This window comes from Chiloscyllium punctatum, chromosome 42 (assembly GCF_047496795.1).
Source record: "Chiloscyllium punctatum isolate Juve2018m chromosome 42, sChiPun1.3, whole genome shotgun sequence".
Lineage (NCBI taxonomy): Eukaryota > Metazoa > Chordata > Chondrichthyes > Orectolobiformes > Hemiscylliidae > Chiloscyllium > Chiloscyllium punctatum.
The window spans coordinates 32,000,015-32,013,333 of record NC_092780.1 but is presented as its reverse complement, the minus strand read 5'-3'; the positions used below and the strand labels follow the sequence as shown (position 1 = coordinate 32,013,333).

General features: G+C 39.3%; 1 protein-coding gene across 1 annotated transcript in view; it reads left to right on the top strand.

Moving 5' to 3' along the window:
• Window positions 1-13,319, top strand: part of moto (minamoto) — a 76,923-nt gene that overhangs the window by 17,499 nt on the left and 46,105 nt on the right. Inside the window, exons 3-5 of the mRNA XM_072561764.1 lie at window positions 1,540-1,682; window positions 9,826-9,930; window positions 10,545-12,477. Of these exons, the coding sequence (XP_072417865.1) occupies window positions 1,540-1,682; window positions 9,826-9,930; window positions 10,545-12,477 (2,181 nt within the window). The remainder of the gene's footprint in view (window positions 1-1,539; window positions 1,683-9,825; window positions 9,931-10,544; window positions 12,478-13,319) is intronic.

The window sequence follows — 13,319 nt, the reverse complement described above, 5'->3', positions numbered from 1 at the left end:
GACTCCCCGACCCCGGGGAAAAGACTTTGTCTATTTATCCTATCCATGCCCCTCATAATTTTGTAAACCTCGATAAGGTCACCCCTCAGCCTCCGATGCTCCAGGGAAAACAGCCCCAGCCTGTTAAGCCTCTCCCTATAGCTCAAGTCCTCCAACCCTGGCAACATTCTTATAAATCTTTTCTGGACCCTTTCAAGTTTCACAACATCTTTCCGATAGGAAGGAGACCAGAATTGCACGCAGTATTCCAACAGTGGCCTGACCAATGTCCTGTACAGCTGCAACATGACGTGCCAACCCCTGTACTCAACACTCTGACCAATAAAGGAAAGCATACAAAATGCATTCTTCACTTCCTATCTACCTGCGACTCCGCTTTCAAGGAGCTATGAACCTGCACTCCAAGGTCTCTTTGTTCAGCAACACACCCTTGGACCTTACCATTAAGTGTATAAGCCCTGCTAAGATTTGCTTTCCCAAAATGCAGCACCTTGCATTAATCTGAATTAAACTCCACCTGCCACTTCTCAGCCCATTGGCCCATCAGGACCAGATCCTGTTGTAATCTGAGGTAACCCTCTTCGCTGTCCACTAGATCTCCAATTTTAGTGTCATCTGCAAACTTACTAACTGTACCTCTTATGCTTGCATTCACATCATTTATGTAAATGACAAAAAGTAGAGGACCTAGCACCGATCCTTGTGGCACTCCTTGATTACTAACTTTTGCCTTGTGCACTGGAGCTGTTAACTCCCACTGCACCTTGGAATTCTGCAGTCATTCACCATTTAAGTAATGCTTTTTAAATTTCTTCTTATTTTTCTGCATTATATTCCATCTGCCAGATTTTTTGCTTATTCACTAAGTTCCTTATACAACTTCCTTGATTATCCTTCACAACCTACTTTCCTAACTATCTTTGTGTCATTTACAATTTTAGCTGTCATGCCTTGACTTACATTATCTAAATCATTGTAACTTGTAAAAAAGTTAAGATCCCAGCAGGACTCCACTTGTACATCCTGAAGTATGCATTACTATCTGTTCAATCTAAACCTCCAGAAAATTATCCAATTCTGTTTTGAATAGTAAAGAAACATCGCATTGCTACAGGAAATGGGACGAGGAAAGTTTCTCTCACTCTTCCTGCATAAAGAACAAATGCAAAATGGTTACAGCACAGAATTAGATCATTCTATGAAATTGTAATTTCAAACCTGTCAATTTTTAAAAATGCATTCATAAGATGTAAAAATTGCCAACAGTTATCGGTGTAAATGTTATATTTTATTTTATAATACTATTGTGAAGCCCTTTGGAAGTTTTTTTTTAAGTTGAGCTGCTTTATAAATATACATTGTTGTTTTGTACATCTACTAAAGCTACTCTATCTTGCTGAATGGACACCTTTCCTGATTTGAACCAGAATTGTTTGGAGAATCAAATTGAAACAGTTTTAGAAGGACTAATATTTATAATCTAGAGTATTGCAATTCAAAAGTGTTAAGATTTTTCATCTTGCATTGGATTCTCTGTAGATGCCTCAATATGAAGAAAATATAGATTCACATCCGTCCTATACTGCATCAGTGTCAACCACTGATTCCTCCTTGTTTTACGTTCCTTGGTCAACATCTGGAGATGATTATAAGCAACTCGCTGGGTCTCAAAATCCTAATCGGTATGTGAATGATCTATTTCCAAATTTAATGATATAAAGAAAAATGCAGTGCACAGATATTTTTTGTGTTTTGAGGTCTTATTTAAAACCATCATAGTGTCATAAGTTATCACATGCTGGGGAAGGCCATTATTCCACACAAGGCAGACCGAAGGGTGTGTTTCCATGTTGTACATCTCTATGACTATGACTAATTCATTTAATCTGTAGAGCTTTGGTTATCAAATGAGTTTTTTTGATTTGTTTTACTTGAGATAAATCAACTTATTTTAAAAATAGAATACATTTGTACCTGTAATCATTTTATTATGTTTTGCAAGTGGCTATTTCTGCCTTATTGCCACTAGAATGATCTTCAAATAAGTTATGTGAAACTTATTTTCACACTACTTAGTCAGTGAGATAAACGTTAACATTACAATCAGAATGGAATAGTATAGAAACCTATGAATATTATAAATAGGATCTACAATTATTTTTTCAATACTTGATTAAACTAATACTGCAGTGAATGTCGTGATCATAGAACATATGAATTCATGATCAGGGTATGAAAACTCATTCACAAAACTGGGGTGGAAGTTAAGAATTTTTGTAATAATTTTGCAAAATCTCCCTTCAGCTTGAACCTTTTGTAAGAGCTACTGAATCAGAAGCACATAACTGTTCCAAACTAAAAAGGAAAAGCTAGACAAATTGTCATGTAGGAAGCTGGAAGAACATAACAAACCAGGCAGCATCAGGAGGTGGAGAAGTCAACATTTGGGGTATAACCCTGTGTCAGGACTTGGAGCATTTGCAGGTTTTTTGCCTCTAGACAAATCGTCATAGCAGTATACACCTTTTATATGAGAGTAAACGTGAAGCTTACAGGATTGGAATGGTGAGTATACTGGTTAGTAGACAGGAAACAAAAACTAGGAATAAACAGGTCATTTTCCAAATGGCAGCCAGTGACTAGTTGGGTACTTCTTGGATCAGTGCTTGGACCCCAGCTATTCACAACACATATTAATGATTTAGATGAGGGAGCTAAATGTAATATCTCCAAGTTTGCAGACAACACAGTTGGGTAGGAAGTTGAGCTGTTAGGAAGGTACAGAGATATTTTAGTTAGATTTAGACAAGTTGAATGTGTGGGAAAATGCATGGTAGATGAAGTATGTGGATAAATGTGAGGCTATCCACTTCGGGAGCAAGAACAGAAAGGCAGTTTATAACCTGAATGGAAATTACTTTGAGAAACGGTGAGGTACAGTGAGATCCTGGAGTCATGAGCAGGGGTAGTGTTCCCCGCGGGGTTCTGGGGGGCAGGGATAGTGACAGTGGGGTCTGTGGGGGGCATGTCAGCAGAATGCAGGTGAGTGGCGCTGGTGGGGGCAGAAGTGGTGGTGACCACGGCAGTAGGGGTGGCGTAAGTCACTGAACGTGTGGCATCAGCGATGATGTGAGGGGCGGAAGTGATGTTTTTACTGATTTGAATGATCAGAGTAAATGGCAGAGGAGGCCCAAGGGCAGAAAGGCCAATTCCTATTTTATGTGCCTATGTGTTTTATAAGTTAGAATCATAGAATGTAGCAATTTGGACCATCGAGTCCACCCTCAGAACATCCCAACTAGACACACCCCCTACCCTATCCCTGTAACCCTGCATAGCCATGGCTAATCTACTTAAGCTACACATCCCTGGAACGAATGGGTAATTTGGCACGGCCAATCCACCTAACATGCACATTTTTGGACTGTCGGAGGAAACCAGAGTACCCAGCAGAAACCCATGTAGATAAATGGAGAATGTGCAACCTCCACACAGACAATTGTCTGAGAGTGGAATTGAACTTGGGTCCTGGCGCTGTAAGGCAGTCGTACTAACCACTGAGCCACCATGCTGACCTAATGCCTCATCTAAAAATTAGACAAATCAATAGAGACACAAAATGAAATATGAACTAAAAGACTTTGATTATGCCATAGTCGTCTTTACAGTCTGATGCTTGTTAATCTCCTTGCCATGCCATCTTTCTTTCTGTACAGTCTGGCACAAAACTCAATATTTTAAGTTTGCATTTTTTAAAATCAAATTAATATCCAGGGCAAATAAACTCTGCTACAGATTCTTTAAAGATATGGGGAGAATGGTTTGAGTATAGGATCATAGTTAAATCTCATAAATCTACGGATTTCACTGGGGTAGGATTGAAGGCAGGGAAAACATTTTGGGTCTGCAACATGTAATTAAGGTAGCTAAAAAGCCAAATTAGAACTCCTTTAAATGGCTGTTAAGCACTGGTGGCAGTGGTACTGCAGCTACCTCTGCACCGGAAGGTCTGGTTTCATGTTCTACCTGTCACAGAGAGTGTTATAATATATCTGAAGAGGTCGATTTGAAGAAAAGCTTTTTTAACCCTCCATGCTTGAATTGACAGCTACAGCACCCATTTCTAATCTGTCAGCAACATGCTAGGGTCACTGACGTAACTGCACAATGGGAAGAGCTACTTTAGTGAAACTGACAACGTTGATCAGTGAAATAACAACAGCTTCCGGCCAGGACATGACCACCTTTTCCAAGCATTTATTCTGCCAGAATGCAATAATTTATTGACACAAGATTGCCAACTTCTAGAAAGGCACTTCTGCTGTTAAACCCTTCACTCAATTCAACACTTTCCAGCCACAAGCCACTGTAATAGCATGAGAATAGAGTATACAGCTCTACCTTGCAGCTTTGTGAACGGTGACAACAGAAGTGACACCACCAGTGTGTTCTCCAGTTTCAGTCTCTGCTCAATGCTGTATTCCATCAAAGAGTCATTTTTAATTCAGAGTGTTGACTTTGTTTCCCTCACCACAGGTGCTGCTGAACCTACTGCCTTTCTCTGGCATGTTGTTTCTTTTCTATATTTTCAGCACCTGCAGTATTTTTTTCTATATCAGTTGTGTTACCCACTGCATATTGGGCAGATGGGGTGGATCCCAAAATCAAGCTGGAAGGAAGTGAGACCTCCAAACCGGCCTATAACCAGGGGATCACTCTCTTGACATATCTACACATCAGTGCATAGAAGATTGAATCTCTTGTATCAGTTTCCTGGTGATATCTTCAGCCTGCAACAACACCTTCCAGTAGAACAGGTGGGCATGCAATGCCACAGCCTATAATGTATTTGTCACCTGAGGGCCTTCCCCAGGCTTTTGCTCTCATCAAATTGTTTTCTCTCTTCTACAGGTAGAGAAATGAGAGTTGTGAATGGTTGAGTTAGGTTGTGTGCAGAAAAGCACAATATTTGTAGAGGTTGGTACAAGAGGAAATAGAATAAGGGTGACCATTTAGAAAGGGATGTGAAGTTTTTGCAGAGAGAGGAATGAGTGGAACTGTAAGTTATGTTGCCTCAAGAATGGTGAGCTGGTCAGAATATAGAGTTATATCACCTGAAAGGGTTATGTCACCTGTCCTGAACTCCTGTGGTCCAAGATCCTCTTGGTGCATTTTCTCACATTGGAGGGATCACAATCATGCTTTTGACTTCCTCAGTTACTTCCATCAAACCTGTTTCATAGAAAAAGAAAGTCTTTTCAATAGTCCTTGAGAGAACAACCGCACTCCAGTACCTCTAGTCCCACAACAGGATCCTTGAATCATGCTGTAGTCTGATGAAACAAAGTTCTTCCTTGGACAGAATAGGTGTTTCATCCTACCCAACCTCCCTAATTTATAAGAAAATCCCAAGAAGCAGTGGCTGTAGAAAATGGTGACTGTCTTGGAAAAGTGAATCCTTCGCTTTTCAGAAACCCAACACACAAAATTGACCTGGTATTCTGATAGAGACTAAATTGATAAATTTCTGTCCATACATGAAGGCTTTCCTTGACAACCACCTTTTATGGTGATGCTGTTTGAAAGTGTCTCTTGCACCTTGAGTGAAGTACATTGCCCATTCACCGTAATGATCTGGCTGAAGATTCTGGTAGCAAAGTAGTAGTTATGAAAAACAGAAATGGGCTTGACAGTAGTACAGATCCCGTGCCATTTGAGGTAAAATACAGCACTACATAAAATAATAGAGATCCAGGATCTGAATGAAGGTGGGACCTAGCCAACCCTCGGTTTCTGAATTTGACTGTTGAATTCTTGGATGGCCCGTTTATATCAGGTGCGGTCTAATTGGAGACCAGCAATGATTTCTGGCTTTGTTTGTCATAAGAATCAGTACATTGGGTCATTTTCAGTCAAGATTAGTGTGTTTTCAGTTGAAGTAGGTGGGCTGAATTGCAGTATAAAATATTTGCCATGCAAGTGTGTATCATAGTGTGGAAACAAGCCATTTGGCCCAACAAGTTCACACTGACCCTCTGAAGAGCATCCCACCCATACCCATCCTCTCACCCTATCCCTAATATCCTGCATTTCCCGTGGCCAACGAACCTAACCTACATTATAGGCAATTTAGTATGGCCAATCCACCCGACTTGCACATCTTTCAACTGAAGTGAGTGGCACGTTTGGCTTCATCATTCTATAGGTATAGCTTTAAAGATAGGTTTGATCTGATCCAGGCTTTATGCAGGCAGGCAGGCAACAGACAGTGGGATCCTAGGTTTTATCCAAATTTCATATTCTCACTGTACACTTGGAAGGACTATAACATTAAATCATGGAGAAGAGTAATGCAACTGTAGTTGTTTCTTCGTAGTTTATAGCTTAATCTCTACAGTTTTGCACAAGTTGTATTTCTTTTTAAATAGAATTTCAAGTCTTTCAGCTTCAGAGGGGGCACTTGGAGGAAAAAGGCAGTTTTTAGGGCTAAGAGAACTCCTCTTTTGAGGTGGTATGTAAGATTGTGGGAGGAAGCATCTTTTTCATTGACTACAGTCTGCGACATTGAAAGAAATGAGAAAGTTGTGAGCTGGTGTGTGAAAAGGTGTAATTTGTGATTATGTATATAATGAAAGAAAAGGAATTCCTAGATTGTTGGTGCATTACGTACTGACCCACATTTAGTAAAGCATGAATGCTCTGGTCTTATGTTTTACAGTTTGCTATGTAAAGTTGTTTAAAATTGGTGGTTGCTGAAAGGAAAGATTTCCCTGCCTTGCATAACTGTTGTATATTTTATCACAACTGTGGTGTAAATATAGATTTATCAGGACTGTAAGGTGAAAGAACCAGGTTGATTCTTGACCACATGTCAAATGAGTGTTACTATTTGAAATGAAGCTTTGACATGCTTCGTTGTAACTGAAATTGCTGAAAAGGTCTGGAAGAGAAGTTAAATTGGTTTCATTTAAACTGGATTTTGCATATGGTTCTGGATGCCATATTTTAGGAAGGATATAAAGTCATTACAGTAGAATGCAAAAAGGATTGATAAGAATGATTCCAGCGATGAGGAAATGTAGGTACAATTGGGTTGGTGATGTCATTTCCTGTGTTGATATCATTTCCTATGGTGATTGTCATTTCCTGTTTTCTCAGGGGTGGTAAATGGGATCCAAGTCAATGTGTTTGTTGATGCCATGCTTCTAGGAATTCTCGTGCATGTCTCTGTTTGGATTGTCATAGGATGGAAGTGTTGTCCCAGTCGAGTGGTGTTCTTCCTCATCTTTATGTAAAGATACTAGTGAGAGTGAGTCATGTCTTTTTGTGGCTAGTTGATATTCATATATCCTGGTGACTAATTTTCTGCCTGTTTGTGCAATTTGTGTTTGTTAGTTATTGCAAGGTATTTTGTAAATGATGTTAGTTTTGCTTGTTGTCTGTATAGGGTCTTTCAAATTCATTAGCTGCTGTTTTAGTGTGTTGGTGGGTTTGTGGGCTACCAGGGATAGCCACCAGAACATGAACATCAACTAGCCACAAAAAGACCTGACCCACTGTCACTAGTATCCTTGCATACAGATAAGGAATGACACCACTTTGGGACAATACATCCATCCTAGGACAAGCCAAACAGACACGCACAAGAATTCCTAGAAGCATAGCAATCCAACCAGAACTCTATCAACAAACACATTGACTTGGATCCTATTTATTATCCCCTGAGAAAAAGGAACAGGAAATGACATCACCGTAGGACATTACATCACTACAGGAAATGATATCACCAACCCAAGGAAACCCAAACATATAATTAGAAAGCGGGCTACACCAGTGCTTCATCCGCAGGCTCACTGAAGATGTTTCCTAGTATGGTGACGAAACGTCTGAAAACAAACTTTGCAGCTCAGCAAGTAAACCTACAACCAGAACCTCAACCTGAAATACAAATCTTCTCAAAACTCGCTGTTCTGTGATTTTAAGAGTCAAATCTGTCAAGTTTTTTTTTCACATTTGTTCATGGGATGCAAGTCACTAGCATTTATTGTTCATTCTTGATTGCTCTCAAAGGTGATGTAGTTCATGTTGTATGTTGGCATCTGAGTGCTGTACGAACAGAGTTCCAGTGTTTGACCAAGTGATTATAAAGGAACAGTGATATAGTTCCAAGTTAGTTTGTGCATGACTTGGAGGACAACCTGCGAATGATGGTATTGCTTGAGTCTGCTGCCTTAGGTTTTTCTTCTCCATGATAGAGATTGCAGGCTTGGTGTACAATTGAAGGAGGCTGGGTGAGTTACTGCAGTGCCTTTGTATGTTATTTATGGACAGTAGGAATGCCTATGGTGCTGTATGGGATACTGGTCAAGCAGGCTTTCTCTTGAGAAATTTTGGGGCTGCATTGATCCAGACAAGTGGGGAGTATTCATCAGACCTCTGACTTTTGTAACCTTTTTAGAATGTAAAGGTCAGTCACATGGTACAGAATTTCTAGCCTTTAGCTTGCTTTTACAGCTACAGTATTTATATAACCAGGACAGTTCATGTTCTACAGTGGTAATGCCCAGGATGTTGATCCCTGAGATTCACGATGTAATGCTATTGAATATTATTAGGAGTCAGTTAGATTCTCTCCTGCTGTAAATAGCCATCGTTTGGTACTTATGTGGCACAAATGTTACTTGCCATTATCAGTCTAGGCTTGAATGTTGTTTAGATTTGCAAGTGGGCATTGACTGATTCAGTACCTGAGGAGCTGTGAATGATACAAAACAATGAACAATATCAGCAAACATCCTCAAATCAGTGATAAGAGGGAAAGTCATTAATAAAGCAACTGAAAATGTTTGGACCTAGGAAACTACTCTGAGGAACTCCTGTAGTGATGTCCTAGGGATGAACTGTGATAGCCAACAACCACCTTCCTTTGTGCTAGATATGATTCCCATCCAGAGGAATACTTTCTCAATGATTTCAGTTTTGCATGAGCTCCTTGATGCTACTCTCAGTCAAGTAGTGCGTGAATGGCAAGAGTATTCACTTTCACATCACCTCTGGAATTTGACTGTTTTGTACACATTTGGACCAAGACTGTGAGTGGTAGTGATAGAATCCCCCAAACCGAGCAGGTTATTGTTGAGTAGGTGTCTCTTTTTAATACTGTCAATGATACCTTCTTTCACTGTAATGATTGCAAATGGGCTGATGCGGATGGATGGCAAGGTAAAAGGTAAAATCACTATAGTCCTAATGTACCATAAAGCTGCTTTCTCAGAGAGAAAGAGATGACTGGTGGTGAGTTAAACCTAAAGTCACCATGCCTCAGATCAGGGCGAGTTTGAGAAGGTGGAATCTTCAAGTGACCTCAGCTGCTACAGAAATTGGACCTGCGTTACTGATAGTACTTTGCATCACAAACCAGTTGTCCTGTCAACTGAGCTAACCATCAGTTACTTCCAGAGAGTTTCTTTTGACTTCTAATTGATCTCAGGAAATTATAACCAGTTGCATGGACAGCTGCTCTTTGAAGGAATAAAGGAGTACACAAGGTTTAGCCATGCTGCCCTTTCAAATCACAAATTACTGGGTTAAATCTCGTAATATTTCACAATTTAGTTGATAAAACAATTATGCTGTTTGAGATTTCTGAAAAGGTGTTCCACTTTAACTTGTTTATAGTGCATTTAGTCTCAATATCAAGCAAAATTGCTTGTTTCTTATTTCTTTCTTTTGAATTGTGTATTGATCCTAATGATTCTGACTTGTGGATTTTAACACAACAGTCAAAAATTAATTGTCTTTTTGGATGATCTTCTTACTGGATAGGTCTCAGACTGAATTGAGTGATTTTGGGAGTGCTGCAGACCTGTATGGACTTGTTTCCAATATTTTAGAAGAACCTGATCAATCGCAATCCTTGTTTGTCGAAGGGTATGTTCTTATATATGAGTATTTTGGTTAATAAATGAAATATGTGTAATCTTCAATATCTGCAGGGGATTGGGACATGGATCTCCACAGATAAAACCACAGATAACATTAGAATGGGAATAGCCTGAACTTATGCTGATGAAGCTGGAAATACCACTGGATCTGTCGGGACCTGTTAATGAGTTGGGGGTGGAGGGGGAGATGTTTGGGTTTTATCTCACAGTTATAATGAGGACCAAGTGTAAACCATTTTTGGGTGATGAGTGCTCCTTGTAGTTTGACCTTCTGCGAGTATTGGACCCCTAGTTGTAGCTGAACAGTCTACTCTTGTCGCTGTGAATTGGGCATAAGGAGAAGTACAAGACTATTTTTACTGAATTTCTTAGTACCTTAATGCTTTGACCTCCCTAATTGTTACAACTGTATTGCTGCAATGAATTATAATAGTGCAGAGAATATTGCCTACATTTCTCCACTGCTGTGATGTAGTGTATTGGATGCCTAGTTTGCTGTTACATCATGCCAAACAAAATACACTTTTGCAATGCATATTATCCTTTAAGACTATTTTAATTGTTACCTAATCTTTTCTTGCAACATATCTTTTGTTTCAGAAATACTCCTTCTAATTTGCTAAGATCAATATGGTCTTCCACAACCAGTAGATATACAGAACATCTAGATCACTCATCTGAGTCAAAGAAGCCCGTGGATACATCATATTCACAATCCGTTTTTAATACAAAAGAATCCATAACTACCTCTGACAAACAACAGTACCAGCAGGATAGTCATTCAACCTCTCAGCAGAAAATAAATATGGAAGATTTTTTAGGATTTGATGACTTGGATCTTACAGAGCAATGGATATTTCCTTCAAAGAAAGAAGCTACTGATTGCAGTCCTTTTCAGTCCACGGATACAAACAAGATGAATTTTCAGGAGTTTCCTTATGTGAAGAATTGTTCTAAACTTCAGGTAGGATTATCAGTATCAGGTAGAGAACCAGGAACAGATATACACATGTATGGCAGGGATGGGGGAGATTTTAAAGAAGTTGGTACTCCATCCAGTCAGACATCCACAGAACTGTTTCCTTTCTTGCATAATTCCAGAAACTGTTACAACAGTAATACTGGCAATAGATACATGGAGCAACTACATGGCAGTAAATTCAGACAAAACAAATTTGTGAATTTTAATATAGCAGATGGAAAGACCTCTTCTGATTGTATATCAGAATTACCAGTGATAGAAATGGAAACCTGCAATAGAGTGCCAAAAGGGAAACAAGCACAAAAGGGGTTTGATGAATTAAACATTGACCAGCATACTTTAAAATACTGTGTAAAATCATCCTCTGGTTTGAGTGAAAAACAGCTTTCAAAGGAAATGGGATTAACTAGTGATTTGGGGCAAAAATGCACATCTGAATGTGGAAGAAATCCACATACATTTTGCCCAATTAGAAGTGACTTTGAGAAGGCCTTTGAAAAGCAACAACATTCTAGTTATGATCATTTCTCACAGCAATCTGATTATGTTCAGCCATTAAATACTTTACCTGTATCTGTGTATTCTGGAGAGACTTATCAAAACAGACAATCCTGGACAAAATTAACTCCTTCTGGGTCTGATACTGCAACCACAACTTCCTTTGTGAAAGCAGATAACTCATCAGACCTCAATAATCAAGTGTCACCTGCCTCTAAAACATCATCCCATTCTTTCGGTCCATCTTCTCATCAGTCTTCCTTGCCTTTTTCTCAAAATAGTAGTGCTTACTTCCAGAGACCCACAGGAATTTATAGTCAGGATAACCATTCTAAGATTTCTGGTAGTGAATTTGCATATAATGTGGAACGGGTTCAGTCAGGTACGCATGTTGAAGGGCAGAACAAAGCTACTGGAGATATGTACTTTGAATCACCCATTGAGAAGAATTGTCAAAATGGAAAGCAAGTAAATGGATTCCATGGGAGTTCATCAACTCAGCAATATATTGCAAACAAATATCCTACTTACCAAACTAAACAGCAAAACTGCCATTATGATCTAAATGAAGATGTGAAAAAAAAGGATGATGAATTCTCCCAGAGCATGTACAGAGATTTGCTAGGTGCTCAGTCTTACTATTATAATAATCACAATTCCCAACAAGGAGCTGGAGACAGCAACAGTGTAGCAAATTATATGACTCGTTCATCAGCTTCTTTTTCGAGTCCCTACATGATGGGTGATTTTAGACGGAACCATAATGTGTCACAGCTTGGTACACGTAGCGTTGCTTCAGGAACTAACCTTCAGTTTGGTCACCCTGTTGTTTCATTGATGGATCCCAGTGAATTATTTCCTTATGAGGAATTCAGTCACTTGTATCCCCTTTTCAATGATATGTTTTATGGTGATGCATCCCTTTATGGATTTATACCACCATTTGGATTCCCAAGACCTATGAAAAATCGAAGCGGCCCAGCAAATGAACTTCACATTCGATTGGAAGAGTGCTATGAACAATGGAGGGCTTTGGAAAAAGAAAGAAAAAAGGTAAATAGGTTTGTTGAAAGTTTACTTAGTTTCATTTAAAGTTCTTAACATTCTTGATTATTTTTTCATAGAAGGAAGGTAATGGTTTTGTCATACATTTGTTTGGCTTTACTTATAATAAATCTCGAATTTTTGTCAACTTGGAAACACATTCTCCCTATTTGACTTGTTCAGAGAAGTCAACTAAAAGGACCATCCCAAATTATCTTGGTTCAAAATAATGAAACATGTCATCTTGCATGTGCTCGATAATTGCTCAAGAATTCTGAGAAATCATATAACACAGGCTGGAGGCACAGGTTTCATCTGACCATGTAACAAACATGAGGTTTGTGTCATCAGTAAAGGGTAGCTTTATTAGCAGGCTATTGGGGGGAAGAGTTGCAGGTTAAGATTTCAGAAATGCAAAAGACTGGATTTATCTCAAGATCTTGCTAATAGCTTTTTGTCTTAACAACCTGGCTTTGGCCATCTAAATTATTAAGTCATAACCAGGGAGCAAAGAGGCAAGAGTGATTAGGAAGATGCTGGAGGAGTGGTCAGGGAAAGTAAGACATCACTGATGTAGCCAGGATGTGGAGGAACCAGTGTTAGACTGGGGTGGACAAAGTTAAACATCACACAACACCAGGTTATAGTCCAACAAGTTTATTTGGAAGAACTGGCTTTCAGAGCACTACTCCTTTATCAGGTGGTTGTCCTATTGCACTTACCTGATGAAGGAACAGCGCTCCAAAAGCTAGTGCTTCCAAATAAACCTGTTGGACTATAACCTAGTGCTGTGTGATTTTTAACTTTGTTACTGATATAAACAGTATTATCTCTATTTAGCTGCTGGGAAA